The 18,030-nt window shown below is 54.2% G+C and overlaps 1 protein-coding gene across 2 annotated transcripts; it reads left to right on the top strand.

The window, feature by feature from the left end:
• Nucleotides 1–44: 44 nt before the first annotated feature.
• Nucleotides 45–18,022, top strand: PNPLA3 (patatin like phospholipase domain containing 3). 2 transcript variants are annotated; one of them, XM_032492399.1, is made up of 9 exons: nucleotides 50–614; nucleotides 3,471–3,703; nucleotides 4,844–4,909; nucleotides 7,341–7,550; nucleotides 8,786–8,846; nucleotides 12,342–12,557; nucleotides 13,533–13,665; nucleotides 14,514–14,618; nucleotides 15,943–18,022. In XM_032492399.1, exons 1-9 carry the CDS (start codon nucleotides 428–430, stop codon nucleotides 16,025–16,027), a joined length of 1,296 nt encoding a protein of 431 aa, XP_032348290.1. In that variant the 5' UTR covers nucleotides 50–427; the 3' UTR covers nucleotides 16,028–18,022. The 2 variants fall into 2 exon arrangements, with proteins under 2 accessions (XP_032348291.1, XP_032348290.1); XM_032492400.1 differs by lacking the exon at nucleotides 12,342–12,557 and having other exon boundaries at nucleotides 45–614.
• The last annotated feature ends 8 nt before the right edge of the window (nucleotides 18,023–18,030 follow it).

An 18,030-nucleotide genomic window follows, 5' to 3' on the forward strand; every position in this document is an offset into this window, starting at 1 on the left:
TCATTAACTGAAAAATCTCCTCCACTTGCCATGAATTGAAGACATCACGCAAAAACCTGCGGGAAATCAAAGCAAAGACATTAACTTCTATTTAGATGCCCAAATCGGCAGCTCTTACTTTTCCCCTGATTTACGGGGTGAAAAGGAACAGGAAGAGAGCTGTTCCGCTCCGGGACACCCACTACCGTCATCTGAACTACCGAAAACTCTCTGAAAACCTCTCTCTACCGTTCGCCGAGGGCAGGCCCACCCCTCCCCTGCGCCCGGGCCCCCATTGGGCCGCGTGGTCCGAGGTGGGCGGGGCCGGCGGGGCTGACGTCGCGCCGGGAATACCTGCGCGGCACTTGGAGGCCCGGCTGAGAGCGCTAGCGGGCGCGAGGCGGAGTAGCTGCGCCCTGGGACCCGGGACCCCCGACCCGCCGCCGCGATGTACGACCTCGAGCGCGACTGGAGCCTGTCCTTCTCCGGCTGCGGGTTCCTAGGCTTCTACCACGTCGGGGTGACCCACTGCCTGAGCGAGCGCGTCCCGCACCTGATCCGCAACGCGCCCAAGTTTTTCGGTTCCTCGGCCGGGGCGCTGCACTGCGCCACCTTCCTCTCCGGGATCCCAGTGGGTACGTCCGGGCCGGCGGGATGGGGCGCGCGGTGGAGCCGGGATTGGACACAGGCTGCGGGTACAGCTGCTGTTTCCCCAGACGGTTGCCTCCTACAGTGCACCCTTTCGCCTCGCTCCGGGCAGCTCCGTTGCCATGCGTGGCAGCGAGGCTCGCCGGGTGGACCGCTCTTCTGAGCGTGGGAACCCCGAGAGGATCCCCTCCCCAGCTTCCTTTTGGGTCCCGGGCTTGAAGGAAGCCCTCCAACCCGGGACTGAGCTCCAGGTCGTCTCGGGGCGACTGGGACGAGGGAGCGCGACGCGGAGTTCGGAGGGAAGCAGATTTGCTCTGGGTCCGACCAGCAGGGGGCTTTATCCAGTGTCCCAGGGTGGGTGCCGCTTCCCGCTGGGGACTACAGGGACTGGAGACATCCCGCCCTGGGCGCTTTTGATCTCCGCCCAGCCCTCCGGGGGCTGAATGCCTCACAGGCAGAGGGCAGCTTGCAGGTTTGGAGTAGAACGGGGTCCGGGACAGGTGGTTTGTGGTGGGAGGACCGGGGAGGAGAGGTAGAAAAGTTGTCTCCTCACCTCTTTTCCCGGTGTTTGAGACCCTTCCTAGGGGGCTGGAGGGGATCCCTGGGCATCCCCATCCCACCCTCTCCCCCGCCACAGCCCTGCTCAGTACAGTGGAAATGAAGTCCTGTGCGTATGAATCTCGTCCTAATGAAGCATCTCTCCGTGTGGGTGCCTGTGGGAGGGGGGACTGGGGCTGGTGGCCAGCTGGCCTGAGTTATTTAGCATCCTTGACCTGGGGTTCTGAGCCAGGAGGCAGGGCCTGGAGCAAGTGGGAGCATGGAGCTGTCGGCACCCAAAGGCCTTGGGATGGGACATAATGCACCTTTAGCATCAGCCTCTGTTTATCTGGGCTTCCTTAACAGTTTACTCTTTGCTCTACCCAGGGAGTACTGTGTTGGACACTTCCAGCAGAAGTGACTTTGTTCCTGGTGGTCAGGAATCCCCTGCCAATCAGCACAGCCCTGCCATTGGATAGGATCAGTGAGCAGACCCTGGGCTGATCAAGAGGTGGAGATTAGGAGAGGCCACCCTGGCTGCCTTCCCCATTGAGGAAGGGAAGAGCAAAGGGCAGGAAATATGACCTTAGGGAGGATCAGACTGGCCACATGGCCAGTCTACACACCTTGGGCTTTAAAAGCCAAACCTTATGTACCAAGGTTGTGACATGGAGACATCCACATGATCAAATGTTTAATTGGGACTGGATTCAAATGCACTGACCCCAGCACCTGATGTACACTGACTCCAGTGTAGAGGGGTTGCTACCAGGCAGAGGACAGGTGCAGCCTGGAGCTGTGCCCTACCGGGAGTGGCTCGGGACCACCAGTCTCTGCAAAGTGGGTCTGGAGGTTTTGGCAAGAGCGGCTCCCCAGGTTCTGGGAGCCCCAGGTTTCTGCTTTAACTGCCTGTCTCACTTGGGGACCACCAGGGAGCAGATCCCAGGGCCTGTGACCTGGGCAGGACTCCTGAGAGCGCCTCTAAACCAGGCAGGAAAGAGTGGCAGAACCAGCCATCTGTGTGCAAAACATCGTCCCTTCTGCCTGGGCTCAGTGGGGCCACAAGTGCAGGGATAGCTGAATGGAAGGCAGAGGTGGGTCAGGACCTGCTGATATGTGTCTGGCCTTCTGCATCCCAGGATTTATGAGTGACCAGGTCTCTAGCTGGGACAGGTACTCCTGCATGTCAGGGCAGTGCTGATGAGCCGGAGGGGGACCAGGCCGGTGAGTGGGGCTGGACGGAGCGTGAGAGTGCCCTGGGCCCACTAGACAGGCTGGTTGTTCTGGCATTAGTTATTAGGTGCTGCCTTTGGGTTGAGCACCTGCCGATTGTAGTGTATCAAATACTCACTGTCTCCAAAAATAGGTAAGGAAACATCAAACATACAGTCTGTCTCACAGACAGCAAACAGACTCATGGTTATCGGAGGGTAAAGGCGGTGGGAAGAGATAAATCAGGAGTTCAAAATTTGCACCTCTGGGGGAGTGATGGAAATGTTAGCTATCTTGATTGTGGCGGTGGTTTCATAGGCGTGTACATCTATCAGAATTCATCAAATTGTACATCTGAAATACGTGCAGTTTGCTGTCCAGAAATTATACCCACAACCTTGTAAACTGACTATACCTCAATTAATAAAAAAAAAAAGAAATTGCACCACAGTAAAGTTGTTTAAAGAAAAAACCCACACCGTCTGAGCCTTAGGCAGTGAAGTGACTTATTTCAGTCACTCGGCTAATAAGAGGTGGAGGCAGGATTCAAACTCACGCCCAATGTGGCACTTGCTCTTTGCAGCATTAGGCCCGCTCGTACTGACGCTCCGATGCTGTGAGCACCTGGCTTCGGGCCTTGATGGTGCGGAGGGGGCTCCCCTGGGCCTCTGGAGGCTCTGTTCCTGTGGCCAGGGCCTAGAGCAGTGCTAACCAATAGAAATATGGGTAGTTTCTATTTCCTAGTAGCCACATGGAAAAAGGAAATGACCTAAATGAAATTAATTTCACTTATCCCAATAGAGCCAAAGTATCATTTTCACATCTAGTCAATACAACACAGTATTAATGAGATTTTTTACTTTTTTGTATGTATGCTAACGCACTGAAGCCGGTGTGTCTCCGACCCGTCTCCGTTTGGACTAGCTACATCCCGGGCTCAGGAGCCGCCTGGGGTTGCGGGCTCAGGTGGTTCCGCCTGGAGGAAGGTTGATAGCTTTCATGCCCTCAGGTTTCCGGTCTTGCACAGAGCATGCCCATCTCCAGGGTGGTCCATTCCTTTGGGTGTTTGTCTCCTCCTCCCCACACCCACCCAGACCAGACGCTGCAGATACTCAAGGACCTCGTCCTGCACACCAGGAGCCGGAACATCAGCATCCTGCCCCCGTCCTTCAATCTGATCAAGTGCATCCAAGACAGTCTGCACAGACACCTCCCGGACAACGTGCACCGGCTCCTCTCCGGCAGGCTGTTCATCTCGCTCACCAGAGTGTCCGATGGAGAAAATGTGCTGGTGTCTGATTTTCAGTCCAAAGACGAAGTCATAGATGTAAGCAGTTTGCTTATTTGGGTGTTGTCAAGTAAGAAAGCCATTTCATTGTGAAAGTGACGCAGAGGGGGCTGTCTAGTGTCAGCCAGCTGCCTCATTCGTTTCTTAAGATACAAAAGAACCTGGTTGCCCACGTTGCCGGTTTGCTTCCTGCAGTAGGGTGACACAAACTCCACGTGCATCCCGTGGTGCAGTCCAGGGCATATACCAACCCTGAGTGTTCCAGGACAGTTTCAGTTTTAAATCACATTTCCCCATCCTTCAAGACTTGGCTCATGACCTCTTGATCTAGGGACCTCTTCCCATGTGTGTCCCTCCTCCCAACGATGCCCGTTCCTTCATGAGGACCCCTCCAGTGAAGCCCCCCGAGGGTAGCAGCATGTCTTATTTGCCCAGAGAAGACCGGGAGCAATAACAAAATACCACTTCATTTGGCCAGTGCCTTTGTGAGATTTATTTGGACATGACTTCACTTAACACAGGGCTATGCAAGCTAGCAGCCTGGCATGTAGCACCAGCAGCTTCTCAGTCACCAGTGTCGTCTCCCACTTACCCTTGTTTCCGGAAGCTTTTTTCTAGACAGCCATCACCAGTATGTTCCCACACGCGTCCTTTCTCCCACTGCATCAGCATCATACCTGCTTGATGCTCTTGCACGGTGGGATCCAGGTGTGGTCCCTGGACCGGCAGAATCTGCATCACCTGGGAGCTTGTTAGAAGGGCAGACCCTCAGGGGTGGGGCGCAGAGTCTGGTTCGACAAGCTTTCCAGGTGATTCTGCTGAAGATCCATATTTGCCAAGCCCTGATCTGGCCCCTTTCCATTCAGTCAGGGAGTCCAGGACTCTTGGTCCTGCCGCGGTGGCCCGGGGTGAGCCTTGCAGCAGCAGGGACAGGCAGCTGAAGTCTGCAGACAGTGCTGTCAAATAATACATACTTGGGCCTGAAACAGTAAGGGTGCAGTTTGGTTCATCGTCACTGAACCATTTATTAAAGCACCGTCCCTGCGCGTAGAGCATTTTCAGGCTTGTTGCTCTTCTCTCTTGGAGGCGGCTTAGAAAGGCCCAGGGGAATTTAAAAAAAAAAAAAAAAAAAAAGCAGACTGTTCTTAACTGTGGTTTCACTCTCTCTTGTCTTCACAGGCTTTGATTTGTTCGTCCTTCATTCCTTTCTTCTTTGGCTTCATCCCTCCCTCCTTCAGAGGCGTGGTAAGTCCTTTTTTGAACCATGTGTGCACAACTCCTACCTGTGTGGTGCTGGGCTCAGGCACCCTGGGACCCTGGGACCTGAGGACCTCTCTCTGAACTCAGAGCCCTTTGCCTCAGGCTTCAGACAGAGATCCCATAGCTGCCCCCGCTCCCTGCCCACTTCCAGGCTCCCTGGTCAGCAAAACTAACTTCCTGTAGAATCATTATCTGGCTGCCATAAGGTGAGCTGTTCATGTAATCTTCACATGAGCACCGAAATAGGTGCCCAGTGGGCTGGTTAAAGTATCACATGCTTAAGAGTCAGTTACTTACTTAGTGTAGAGCTTTATTCTTCGGGGATGAGAGTTTCAGTCCTCTCTGGGTCTGACTCAGTCCTTTTTAGCTCGTGGCTCTGGGCAGAAGCTGCCAACAGGGCTGCCGTTCGGTTACGTTCAACTAATCTGCAGACCCACATGGTTAATTGTGAGCCCTGCCTCCAGTGGAGAAACAGAACTTGAGGTACTTGTTCTGCAAGCTCTGGACGAGATGCTGGGTTGTGGTAGACCACCTGGCAGCCTCCCCCCAGGCAGCGGTTGTCAACCAGAGATGACTGTGTCCCCAACCCCGGAACATCTGGTGATGCCTGGAAACAGTTTAGGTGGTCACAACTGTTGGCGAGAAGACATGACACCCCAGTGTCTCGGAGCAGGGAGCAGGCAGGCACTTCAGAAGCCCGTCCGGTTCACCCTTTAAGAGCACCGCTGTCCTCACGTTGCTGGGCGAGTTGCAAAGGCAGGCTACCTGCAGCCTCACTCATGCCCCAGAGCGGCCCCGCAACAGGCACAGAGTTGTCCCTATTTACAGATAGGACAACTGAGGCCTGGAGCGATGAAGTGGCCACCCCAAATCTTTATACCTCTGCCTGGCAGGCAAACCTGGAATCAAGTCCCTTTCCCCACACGAGGTAGCTGGGCCACCTGGGACACATTTCTTCACCTCTCTGAGACTGAACTGCAAAACGAGGCTGAATAATAGTGCAGGGTCACAGCGCTGTTGTTGGAGTGACATGCGATGATGCAGTGAAGTCTCAGCACGGAGCCTGGCCCGTGTAAGCCTTTGGTAAATGTGGGACACTTTGTCATTGTTGTCCTTAATGTCTTTCCATGTCCCCCAGGCGGCTCCAGCCACGGTACGTGCACAGTCACCCACCGTGTGTACTCAGACGCAACCTGCTGAAAATTAGAACAGACTGTTCTTAGGGTTCCACAAACTCAGAACGTTGTGAAGTTCGGAGCAGAGGGAAAATTCTGTATGACAGAGGAGTAACTGGGCTTGAAGATGTCCCTGGAGTGAAAAACAGTCACCTGCTTCCTCCCTCCTCAGTCTTAGCTAAAGATCTCTGACACTGTGTCCCATTTCCCTTTCTGCCAGTGCGGTTTTTGATGCCTTCCTACCTCCTCCCTAGGATTGTCGGGCAATGATTTAGGAGACACTGCTATGTCCACACCTCTAGTCATTTTGGGACTCCAGGCAAAACTCTCTTAATAGCTAAGGCATGGCTGAACATGCCTGGTTATTTTCTGGCCTTGTTTTAGGCCAAAGTGTGTCCTGAGATTTCTTCCTTTGGAAAGACTGGCCGGGGAAGGTCTTCCAGTTGTGGTATTTGAAGGCCCCCCCTCTGTGGGGAGTGACGGCTGGGCTGTGACGGTCATGGGTTTAGGAATCATTCTAGACGTTGGTTTCATAGGTGCAGGCTTGGTCCAAACGGTACCAGAGACTGCCTGCCCCAGCCTGGCCATGGGCACTAATGTTATTTAAGGATATGGATACAGGAAAACTGATTCTCACAGTACTTACCCCAAATGCCTCCTTGTTGTGGGATAAGATGTCGGTTTCTGAGGGCTGTCCAAGTCCCCCAGGTCCCTGTGTCATTTCAGTCTCCAGTGCTGGTTCTCACTTCCAAGTTGTGGACAGAGACAGAATCACAGGTTAAGTGTCTTGTCCAAGATTTCTCAAGTAGCAAGAGGCCTCTGGAATGAAGCCTGTGGCCAACCATCTGTCTCCTGTAGGACCTGGTCTACATTACACTCTGTCCCCGTTGCACACAGCGTCCCTGGCAAATGGTTTCTTGATGTGAATTACATGGGCACGCCTACGGGTGCCCACTTGGGCTGAGGACTTGGCCACCACAACCTGGGCCAGATGCCAGCCTCCGTCTGCCTTTTGGCCAGGCACTTTTTGTGTAGTGCGTAAACTACACAACAGCATGTAACAACCCTGAGTGGCCCTGGCCTGGTCCAGAAATGCTCAGTAAGGATTTGGTGAGTGATTCCAAAGCCCTGTCCTCCTACTGTGTCCACCTGCGGCTCTGAGAAGCCTCTGCCCATAATCTGAAACACACAGAAAACACCAGGCTTCTGACAGTGTGTCCTTTCCGCACCCCCCTTAACAGAGATATGTGGATGGAGGAATGACTGACATCTTACCTTTCCTTGATACCAAAACGACCATCACTGTGTCCCCCTTCTATGGGGAGAGTGACATCTGCCCTAAAGTCAAGTCCACGAACTTCCTTCACGTGGACTTCACCACGCTGAGTCTGCGCTGCTGCTCAGAGAATGCCTACCTGCTGTACCAGACGCTGTTCCCGCCAGATCTCAACGTAAGAGAAGCTGTGTGTTCTGGGGGTGCTGTTCTCCTTTGCATCCCTATTTGCCAGGGGACCCACCAGTTCTCTGAACGAACCTACCAACAGAAACAGACCCCATCATTAAATTGGAGCTCAGTGCTGCCTGCTCTGGTCACTGGAATCCCCTGGGGACATTTACAGTGCTGCTGCTCAGATCCCACGTCAGGGCTATGGCTTAAGAAACTGATGCAGGAAAAAGAATGTGGGGAGAGAGGAGGGCCAGTCCCAGGCCTCAGCTGAGTCCCTAGGATGCACCCCACCAAGTGTGGGTCCTCGGCTTTGTGCAGGAAAGAATCAAAGAGCGAGCCACAGTTGAGTAAAAGTAGATTTACTCAGAGAGATGCACACTCCATAGACAGAGTGCAGGCTGTCTCAGAAGGCAAGAGAAAGGCCATGAGGTGTGAGGGTTGTTAGTTTTTATGGTAACTTGCTATGCTCACAAGTGGGAGGGTTATTCCAGCTGCCCTGGGGAGGGGGCTGGGATTCCCAGGAGCTGGGCCACTGCCCACTCTTTGACCTTTCAAGGTCAGCCTTGCAAGTGTGATGGCACCTGAGGGAGAGCCATTGACCATGTTAATATATTGCGATAAGCGTATGATGAAGCTCAAGGTCTCCTGGAAGTCAAATCTCCTGCCACCTCGGGCCTCAAGGCCAGCTGGGAGTTGAATCTCCGCCATCTTGGTGTTAACTGCTGTGTCATTCCTTGAATGGCTGTGCTCTGCCCCTTTTCCTTCTGTTTCAAAGAGGCAGCCTGGGCAGCAGGATTTTTTTTTTTTTTTTAATTACCCTGATGATTCCTATTTGCGGCTGTGGTTAAGGCTGCATTTGGTGATTTAACCTTTTTTGGTTTTTGGTGGTGGTTGTGGCTAGTGGGCCTCACCGCCCTCACGTGGTGAGGAAATCGGCAGGGAAAGGAGGCTGTGCAGGACTGGTTTGTACACAGAAGAGCAGAAGCAGCAGCTATCACTGGCTCAGGACAAGGAGATCAGGCCCCGGGATTTCTTAGGGTGGAGACTCATCTGGGACCAGGGGAGCCCGCAGAAACCAGCACCCATCATGCTGAGGTGCCAGCAAGGGGTCCGAGTACGCAGGGTTGTTCGAGCCGAGCCCTGGGGAGCACAGAGCTGGGCCCAGCCCCGCTGCAGCTGTGCACACAGCAGAAGCTCGGAGCTTGGAGTCTGCAGTCAACTGCCCTGATTTGTTCACAGGTGCTTGGAGCAATATGCCTTCAAGGCTATTTAGACGCGGCCAGGTTCTTGGAAGAGAACGGTAGGTGTGGCGCTGGTCGGAGGAGGGCATAGACATGCCCTTTTCACGAGCTTTCTGTCTGCACTCTTGGTAAACGGGGGAGTGAGGCTGGCTCTAAAACCCAGTGCCCTGCACCTTCACCCAGTGTCTTGCTCAGCTCTCTCCTTAGCCCCGTGAGACAGGAAATCTTTGCCCCACTTCACAGTGGGGGAGACGGAGAGGCAGGCAAGGGCCCCGCTCCACTCCCTGGGAGGTCAGGCTGGGCTCTGAATCCCGGCTGTCACAGCCCCAGGGCTCACCCTCCCTCTGCAGCGTCACTCACCTGTCTACGTGCTGAAGGCAGTCGTTTGCTATCCTTTTCTCCTTGAACTATTGTAAACCTCTAGTTTAACAAGGAAGGAAGATAAACAGGGATTCTGGGCTTGGGCCTCGTGTGAAGCAGTCAGAATAGTTGCTTCCAGCCAGGTGCGGGCCGTGCCCACCAGCCCAGCTGTCTGTCCTGGAGCAAGTTCCTGCCTTTGAGCCCTGCTGGCTTATCCAGGCTGCAGGAGCTGGGCTCTCAAAATGTCAGAGTGGACCCAACATTAGGTGTGTTTGGGGCTCTTTTCCTTTGATACTAAAAGTTGGTTCATGCATTGGTCCTCTGAATTTGTCTTTGACCAAGACCAAGGAGATGGTGTGGTTACTAGTAGTGGAGCACCTGGCAGCCTCCCCCCAGGGCAGCGGTTGTCAACCAGAGATGACTGTGTCCCCAACCCCGGAACATCTGGTGATGCCTGGAAACAGTTTAGGTGGTCACAACTGTTGGCGAGAAGACATGACACCCCAGTGTCTCGGAGCAGGGAGCAGGCAGGCACTTCAGAAGCCCGTCCGGTTCACCCTTTAAGAGCACCGCTGTCCTCACGTTGCTGGGCGAGTTGCAAAGGCAGGCTACCTGCAGCCTCACTCATGCCCCAGAGCGGCCCCGCAACAGGCACAGAGTTGTCCCTATTTACAGATGGGACAACTGAGGCCTGGAGCGATGAAGTGGCCACCCCAAATCTTTATACCTCTGCCTGGCAGGCAAACCTGGAATCAAGTCCCTTTCCCCACACGAGGTAGCTGGGCCACCTGGGACACATTTCTTCACCTCTCTGAGACTGAACTGCAAAACGAGGCTGAATAATAGTGCAGGGTCACAGCGCTGTTGTTGGAGTGACATGCGATGATGCAGTGAAGTCTCAGCACGGAGCCTGGCCCGTGTAAGCCTTTGGTAAATGTGGGACACTTTGTCATTGTTGTCCTTAATGTCTTTCCATGTCCCCCAGGCGGCTCCAGCCACGGTACGTGCACAGTCACCCACCGTGTGTACTCAGACGCAACCTGCTGAAAATTAGAACAGACTGTTCTTAGGGTTCCACAAACTCAGAACGTTGTGAAGTTCGGAGCAGAGGGAAAATTCTGTATGACAGAGGAGTAACTGGGCTTGAAGATGTCCCTGGAGTGAAAAACAGTCACCTGCTTCCTCCCTCCTCAGTCTTAGCTAAAGATCCCTGACACTGTGTCCCATTTCCCTTTCTGCCAGTGCGGTTTTTGATGCCTTCCTACCTCCTCCCTAGGATTGTCGGGCAACGATTTAGGAGACACTGCTATGTCCACACCTCTAGTCATTTTGGGACTCCAGGCAAAACTCTCTTAATAGCTAAGGCATGGCTGAACATGCCTGGTTATTTTCTGGCCTTGTTTTAGGCCAAAGTGTGTCCTGAGATTTCTTCCTTTGGAAAGACTGGCCGGGGAAGGTCTTCCAGTTGTGGTATTTGAAGGCCCCCCCCTCTGTGGGGAGTGACGGCTGGGCTGTGACGGTCATGGGTTTGGGAATCATTCTAGACGTTGGTTTCGTAGGTGCAGGCTTGGTCCAAACGGTACCAGAAAATGTAACTTGTGTAACTGGAGTAATGGGTGTGGGGGTGGGGGACAGAGAGGAGAGGGGCAGGAATGGCGATCAGTGAAGAGTGGAGGGGCAAGGCCGGGCCCACAGCAATAGGGAGCTGTGGAGGGCTGCCGAACCAGGAGTGAGGGCAGTCAGAGGAGAGCTCTGGAAGGTCCCCTCGCTGCAGTGCAGAGAGGGTGAGAGCAGCATCCAGGAGGCCAAGAAGGCAGCCGTAGGCTTGGCTGGGGTCGGGGCAGCAGAGGTGGCGGAAGGAGCCCAAGGGAACAGGACCTGGGGGTGACCAATCAGAGATTCAGGAGGGGGAAGACTCAGGGATGAAGTCCTGGGCTCTGGCTTCTGCCGTGGGGACAGGGTGGCTGTGGGAGGAGAGGGTTCTGCTCATGGCTCAGTGCTCTTGCGGGGCCGTGGGTTCTGCAGGAAAGCTGGTGTGCCCTGTGTGTGATGTATGGGTGTGCGATACCCAGGCGCATTTTTGGGTGGTTGTGCAAGAGGCACAATGATGTCAAAGTCCGAGGTTCTGAAGAGCAGTCTGGATGGGGGGTGGAGTTGGGGGGCAATCTGGGAATATATAATGGTGATAGATCTTATAGAAGTTACTAGGTGCCTTTGGATAAGCCATCTCCCCTCCCTGGGCCTCTGTTTCCACATCTGTAGCAAAGGCATTTGGATTAAATGATGTCCAGGCAATTGTCAGTCATTCTAAGGACTGGCATGTGGGTGGGTGTTGGCAGCATGGGGGCTGGGTTTGGGTTTAATGATCTAAGCGAGGTCCTCCCTCGGCCAGGCTGGCCTCCTGCAGAGGACAAGTCAGGGTGAGACAGGTGTGCTCTGGGAACAGAGTCCTTGAAACTTTCTTAAGGGAAAAATGAAGTCCCAGAGGGTGAGCTGTGTGTCTAACAGAGGCTGGAGAGATCTGGGGGAGTGTAACTGGGACGTGTAACCTGGGGAGCAAGGTGTGGGCATCCCAGAGCCATGCCTGGTCTTTTAACCTGAGATAGGAAGCAGTTGTGGGCATCCGAAACTACCTGTCCCGCTGCCCCGAGCCAGCCTGCCAATTCTGAGCAGGAACCACTCATTCTATCAGCTACCGCGCACCGACACCTAGGGCAGTGGTGCACAAACTCCCTTACCTAATGCTTCTTTCAAGGCCGTGTGATGGAAGGGTACCACCTTTGACATCAGACCTACATTTGAATCGCGCCCTGCCACGTACTGGCTGTGTGGCTTTGGCAGAATTTCTTAACCTCTCTGTGCTTCTGAGTCCTCAGTTGAAAAGCGGAGACGATAATGATGGTAGCAATTGAACAGCTGCCACAGGGCCTGGAATGCTGACTTAACCAGCGGTTCAGGTTATTATAAATGGGTTATAATCCTTTTCTTTCAACCTCATGAATCCCATGTGGCCACAGAGCCCACACAACCAGAGCCCCCGCTTTCTCCCTGCTAGGAATGCCTGCCCTTGGGGATCCCTGCCTTGTCCTAGTAACTGGCCTGCCGCTTCCCGGGTTTGGTGGGCAGGTGGGTGGGTGAGTGATGACCTTGCTGCCTGAATTCACCTGATGGGTTTGTTTCCATGTCCTTCGGAGGCATCTGTGTCAGGCCCCAGCCATGCCTGAATGCATCCTTGGGAGAGTCGGAAGTCCCTGAGCTCCCCGGGGAACCCGTGAGCCTGGAGACTTCCCCCAGGGTGGCCGCCTGGGAGGCGAGGCCCCAGGGAGACGAGCTGCTGGACCACCTGTGCCTCGGCATCCTGCACTGGGATGAGAGCCTCCTGGAGACCCTGTCGCCCAAGTTCCTGATAGGTGCTGGCTCTCCGGGGAGGGGAGGTGGACAGCAGAGGAGGCTGTTCTCTGTGACCCCGCAAGAGGCGGAAAGGGTGGTTTTCCTGTGTGTTAGAGGGAGGTAATGCCGCCCTGTGGGAAGAGATGGGGTGGAACAACCATAGCAGGCCCACCGGGGCCCCCACCTCCCAGCACAGGCCTCCTATCCACCTGGGTCCTGGCTCAGTCTCCCTTCCCAGGGGGTCACGGCCAGAGGAAAACAAACTCCAGCTGAGCTTTGAGTTAACCTGCAGTGCCCTCTGCTCCCAAGGTCCAGGCACACCGGATTTCGGGGGACTCTGGGGGTGGCCTGTTCTTTGAGAACACCATTCTCTGCCTGTCCACCCATCTCAAAGCCTTCACTCTAGAAGGGCCCTCCTAATTTCTCCCTCCCCCCAAACCACAGTTTTGAACCTTCTTTGAAGCTGGTGCATTTGATTGGGTCATCAGCTATCTGATGGACAGATGTGTGCACCATCCAGCTCTCAGTCACTTGGGGACATTTGGGGAAATTCAAAGATGAACTGGATCCCATTTCTTGCCCCTGAGGCACTTACATCGTAGGAGTTGCACTAACCAGCAGCTGCCCAGGTTAATGTGATTTGAGGCATCACGATGCCATTACAAAGGGGAAGTAGAAGGCTAGGAGATTCCAGGCCGAAGAGTTGGAATCCAGCTGAAGGTGCAAAGCAGAGCTTCTGAAGTCGGTGTAGGGGGTGTTTTGAGCAGTTAAGCCTCCTGAGATAGTCAGTTTAAAAGAGAGCCGTTCACTAGGACCCTGGACCCAGTAGGCGATCAAAGGGCTATTTGGGCACATTCCCATTTGATCTCATTTGTGAAACCTGCTTTTTCCGCTGCCAGGATCTGTCTATTTCACAGAAATTCCAAGCACTATGTGGGGAAGATAGGCTGATTTTTATGCTGGTGGGAGACAAGATGTCTAAATTGTATTTTCAGCACTGAGAGAAGCAGTTAGAAAGCAAGATGGGTTCATCAGCAAGATCTGCAACTCCTTCCCTGTTAGGGTGATGTCCTACATGATGCTGCCCTGTACGCTGCCCATGGAGTCTGCGATTGCTGTGGTCCAGAGGTGAGTGTTTCAGGTGACTTTGTGTCTGTGTAGAACGCCCCCGAAAGGTGCCTCACCGGTGAGCCCCAGCCCGTCCCACCTCCTCTTCATTGCTGTGCTAGGTTTGTCCCTTCTTCTAGGTCTGCACTTGTACTTGGGGAGTTCATTCATGCTGTGCTGGGAGGGATCCGAGGCAAACGTCTGTGCCTGCTTTATTTCTGCGTATTGTTCCCCTCGGCCCTCTTCAGATTCACTTTGGGTTTACTTTCCTTTTAGCAAGTATGTCCTTCAGTCCATCTTTTAAAGTCCAAACCATCCTTCAAAATCCAGCTCAGTTCTCTGGCTTTCATGAACCTTCCCAGGTCCCTTCCTGGCTCTACTCAACTAGCCACCTGCTCCCACACGGCCTTGCCCTGCATCGAGGTCTGTTTCTGCATTTCCCGAAGCCCGAGGCGTGGGGTCCTTTTGTGCTGGGGGGTTGGGAGCCTGTGGAGGGCTGCAGTCAGGCCTCCTTAGCTGCTTCCTCTGCTGGGCTCACACGTGCTGCTGGGCGGGACATGTCGACCCCAGGATGCTCTGCATCGGTGGCCACAGATGGGTCAGATCCTGGAAAACCAAGGCCTTTTCCTTTTACTTCTATGTTCAGCTTTCCCGAGTCAAAAGCGGCCTTCCTTTGCTTAGGGGTTTTAGGCAGGCTTGTCTTCGGGAATTTCTCAGATTGGGGTTAGAAGTGACCCTGGTGGTTTACCTGGACCCGGTGGTATTGTTGTAAGATACCTCCCTTTGGTTTGGTTTTTGTTTTGTTCTTTTTGCTTCGGCCCGTCTCTGTGCTCACATGATGTGTTTGTCTCTCTGTTTTATTCCCCCAGACTGGTGATGTGGCTTCCACACGTGCCTGACGACATCCAGTGGCTGCAGTGGGCGGCGTCCCGGGTTTGCTCCCGAGTGGTGGCGTACCTACTCCCCACTTCCAGGTAAACAACGTGCCTATGGGTGTGTGTGTCCCACAGGCACCCTCCTATCTGCTCAGGCCTCACATGCCATTCTAGAAATGTCTTTGGGCCCCAGTAGGTGGCAAGGAGTTTATCCTGTATCACAGGGGACACTGTCTTACCAGGGACAGCTGAGCCAATCAGAGGTGCCAGTGCCTCTGCTGAAAGATAGTCAAGACTTAGCTGCACAGGGCACGGTGAAGCCCGGGGAGGGGCGAGGAGGCGTGTCCACTGAGCCCAGTTTTGATGGCGGAAGAGAGAGCTGGACGATGAAGCAGAGGAAGGGCAGGTCCCTACAGGTGCAGGTCAGCGAGCGTCAGAGAGCACTGGTTGCCTAGGGGAAGTAGCTGGGGATGCCGGCAGCACAGGGAGTGGGTGGGGCATGGAGAGGTGGGGCCCCAATTGGGGGCGAGGTGCCTGTTAATGCAGATTCCCGTCTAACCTCAGACTTGCTGAACCACAGTCCCTCGGGAAGGAACTCGGCAATCTGTGTGCTTCCCATGGTCTGGATGCTGCTGCTACTTTCGGGGTTCTGAAAACTAACTCAGCAAGCAGAGCCTTGTTCCAGTCACAAGGGCTGGACCTTACCCTGAACATCGTGGGTCTCGGCCTCCTCCCGTTCGTTGGGGGGGGTGCTCCTCTCCTCACGGGGCGTCCATGAGGCTTTGGGGAGCCCCTAGCACATTACCAGACACGTGGGGGCACTCAGGAGACAAGGCCACAGCTGTTAGTGCTGTCAGCAGACATGGAAGGGTTTAAAGCAGGCTGTGGAAGGACCCAGTGTGCACTGGGAAGTGGCCACGTGGAGGCGGCGGGGTCACCCGTGAGGGGGCAGCTGCGCTGGCCCAGCAAGGAGCAGGTCTTGCTCTCAAGAGATGCTTTAGGACTGAGAGGCGTCCAGAGGCTCTGGGCCAAAAGGAGGTGTCGGTTGTGAGCCCTGGTGCCTGCCCATCCTCCAGGGAGTGGGGCAGGAGGCGGCGGCCTGGGGGACGGCCGTGCGGGCTGCAGTAGCGCGCCCTGGCAGGTGAGCTGGTTTGTGTGGAGGAAACGGATGGGCTCCTCTGTGCCCGTGAATAGCCAGTGCAAGGTGTCCAGGTGGCTGGGAGGGCCACAGGTTTTGGAGGCCCGGGATGGTGACAGCAGCCCTGGGGGCTGAGGCAGTTGTGGTCTGGGGCTGGGCCACCCCGCAGGTCCCAAAGCATGTGGCGGTGTGCTTGGCATCCCTGGCAGTGTCCATTCGTCCTCCCTGACACTGAAGACTTCAGGGCAGCAGGTCAGTGGCTGACTTAGAATTCATCTGTTTCAGATCCCAAACACCAGCGAGGGACCAACAGCCTGACTGCCACAAACCAGAACATGATGGGCACCCCTGGCCTCTGTGCTCCTCCTAGGACCCAGACTCCCGCCCTGTGGACTGTCCAGCAGAGGCCGAAGCTGACCTCTGTGATATATAGAAAATGGCCTCTGTGATGAATTTATTGAAACCAAAAGCAATATATTTGTTTCACAAATAGCTGGGATGCCACTTTGGGTGTAGGGTGTAGGAGGTGGTCCAGGGCTTAAGGAAGCCTAATGTGTATGCATCGGAGGTGGGCTCCAACGGTTGGGAAACTGCATGAGGAAGACCAGCATGGAGGGTCCGCCACCAACTCGCCTTTCAGCCCTGCTCAGCTGTCCCGGTGAAAGTTCCTAAATGGCCAGAGTTTGGGCTGGGGGGACCTTGTGGCTGGGGGCTGGGCGGACCTTGTGGCTGGGGGCTGGGCTGTCCTTTGTGCATCTTGGGGGTTGGAAGGAAGAGAAAAGTGTGATCCCATCTCTCTGTATAGGAAGCAGTCAGTGCAGGGCAAGGGGGGTGCCATCCTCCCAAGGACACCCCTGGCCAGGGGTCATTGAAAGACAGGAACTTATTTATATTCTAGGACATCTTTTACACCTAAATATGTGATAAAGAGTTTTACATAAAATAGAAGGAAATTTTATCTGTTGAATTATGTATTATGGGAATCAGTGAGATGTGAATGGAATAAGCCTTTAAAAAAAATCCAGCACAGAAGATGGCACCCCCAGGTCCTCAACTGGCCTTCTCCCTGTCGTCCATGCCCCCACAGCTTGAATGGAGTTGAGCAGGAGGCGGGACCCACCTCCTCTCCGGTGCGGTACTCTGTGGGCAAGCACAGCGCAGTGTGACCGCAGGTGAACTGTGTGTGTCTGTTTTTCTTATTTATGCATTCGAGGATAACCCAAAGCAAATAAACAGCGATAAGCTCAAAATCCCAAACGTTGGCACAGAAAGCTGCAACTCTCGCCCACATCTTGGAGATGTCCTGGAGTCGAAGAACAGGCAGGTTCAGGCAAAGCACCCCACTGCGAGGGCGTCCCCTTTAGAGGGGAAGGTGGTTCTGGGTCTAGACTCTACGTGAACACCTAGAAGGCAGGGAGTGCTTGTGAAAATACAGGGTCATCACACAGTGCAGAGGAGCCCCGCTCGGGGGCTCCTGGCCGTCTCCTTGCGTTTCCGGGGGCCTCCTGTTGTGGTAGTGCTTGCTCCCCAGGTGAGGCGAGGGGGGTGGGCGGGGGACTCGCCCAGCCACTTGGCCACAAAACAAAGAGCTGGCCTCAGTGGGGGAGGCCACACGTGCCTGACACCCACCTGGACTCCCGGTGACACACCCTCATGCCTGCCCTGGCGCCAGACTCTCAGGTTTCCCAACTGCCTTTGCTGTCAGAACCACAGCATAGGCCTAAACACACACAACGCACTTCAGCAGTATTTCGCAATAACCCGTGTATTTCCGTTTAGGCAGACACTGTACCCTGGTTCTGTGATCGTTACAAGGAAAGAAGTATGTTAAACGGCTGATAGGCTTTCACAGGACTTATTTTCTTACTACTTTTTGCAATTATTCAACCTTCTTATAATGAGCATGTTTTACAATTTTTAAAAAATGTGCATGAAGACAAGGAAGTCTGGTACTTTCTCAAGAAATGGCCAAGGCTCTCCTCCCACCTGTGCCTTAAATGCTACCCCGACTCCTCCTCTTTGGCTGGGCCCAGAAGTCACCCCCCCACATCCCCACCCCCCGACCAAGGCCGGATCTTTGGAATACTCCGCTATCAGCAATGCTCAGAGTGCAGTCTACTGAATGCCAGGGAGCAGCAGTCTATTTGGTAAACAGACAGCAAAACTTGATGCAAAGCATGAGCCCAGTCTTGTTAAGCGAATAAAATGTGTGAGCGTGCACACCTATAGAACAGAGACGGAAAGAATCTGTGCCAAAACACAGCGCTTTCCATCATGCCATTATTCATGATTATATTTTTTGTTAAATTTCTATGTATTACTATCGTCAGAAAATAATTCATAATACATGTGATTTTTAAAGCGCTTTTCCTT

This window comes from Camelus ferus, chromosome 12 (genome assembly GCF_009834535.1).
Source record: "Camelus ferus isolate YT-003-E chromosome 12, BCGSAC_Cfer_1.0, whole genome shotgun sequence".
NCBI lineage: Eukaryota > Metazoa > Chordata > Mammalia > Artiodactyla > Camelidae > Camelus > Camelus ferus.

Excerpts from the sequence above, each read along its gene's own strand:
- PNPLA3 (XM_032492399.1), top strand. The coding sequence starts at position 428 with ATGTACGACCTCGAGCGCGACTGGAGCCTGTCCTTCTCCGGCTGCGGG. Across the intron at positions 3,704-4,843 it reads CCAAAGACGAAGTCATAGAT|GCTTTGATTTGTTCGTCCTT; the intron begins GTAAGCAGTTTG and ends TTGTCTTCACAG. Across the intron at positions 14,619-15,942 it reads TACCTACTCCCCACTTCCAG|ATCCCAAACACCAGCGAGGG; the intron begins GTAAACAACGTG and ends CATCTGTTTCAG.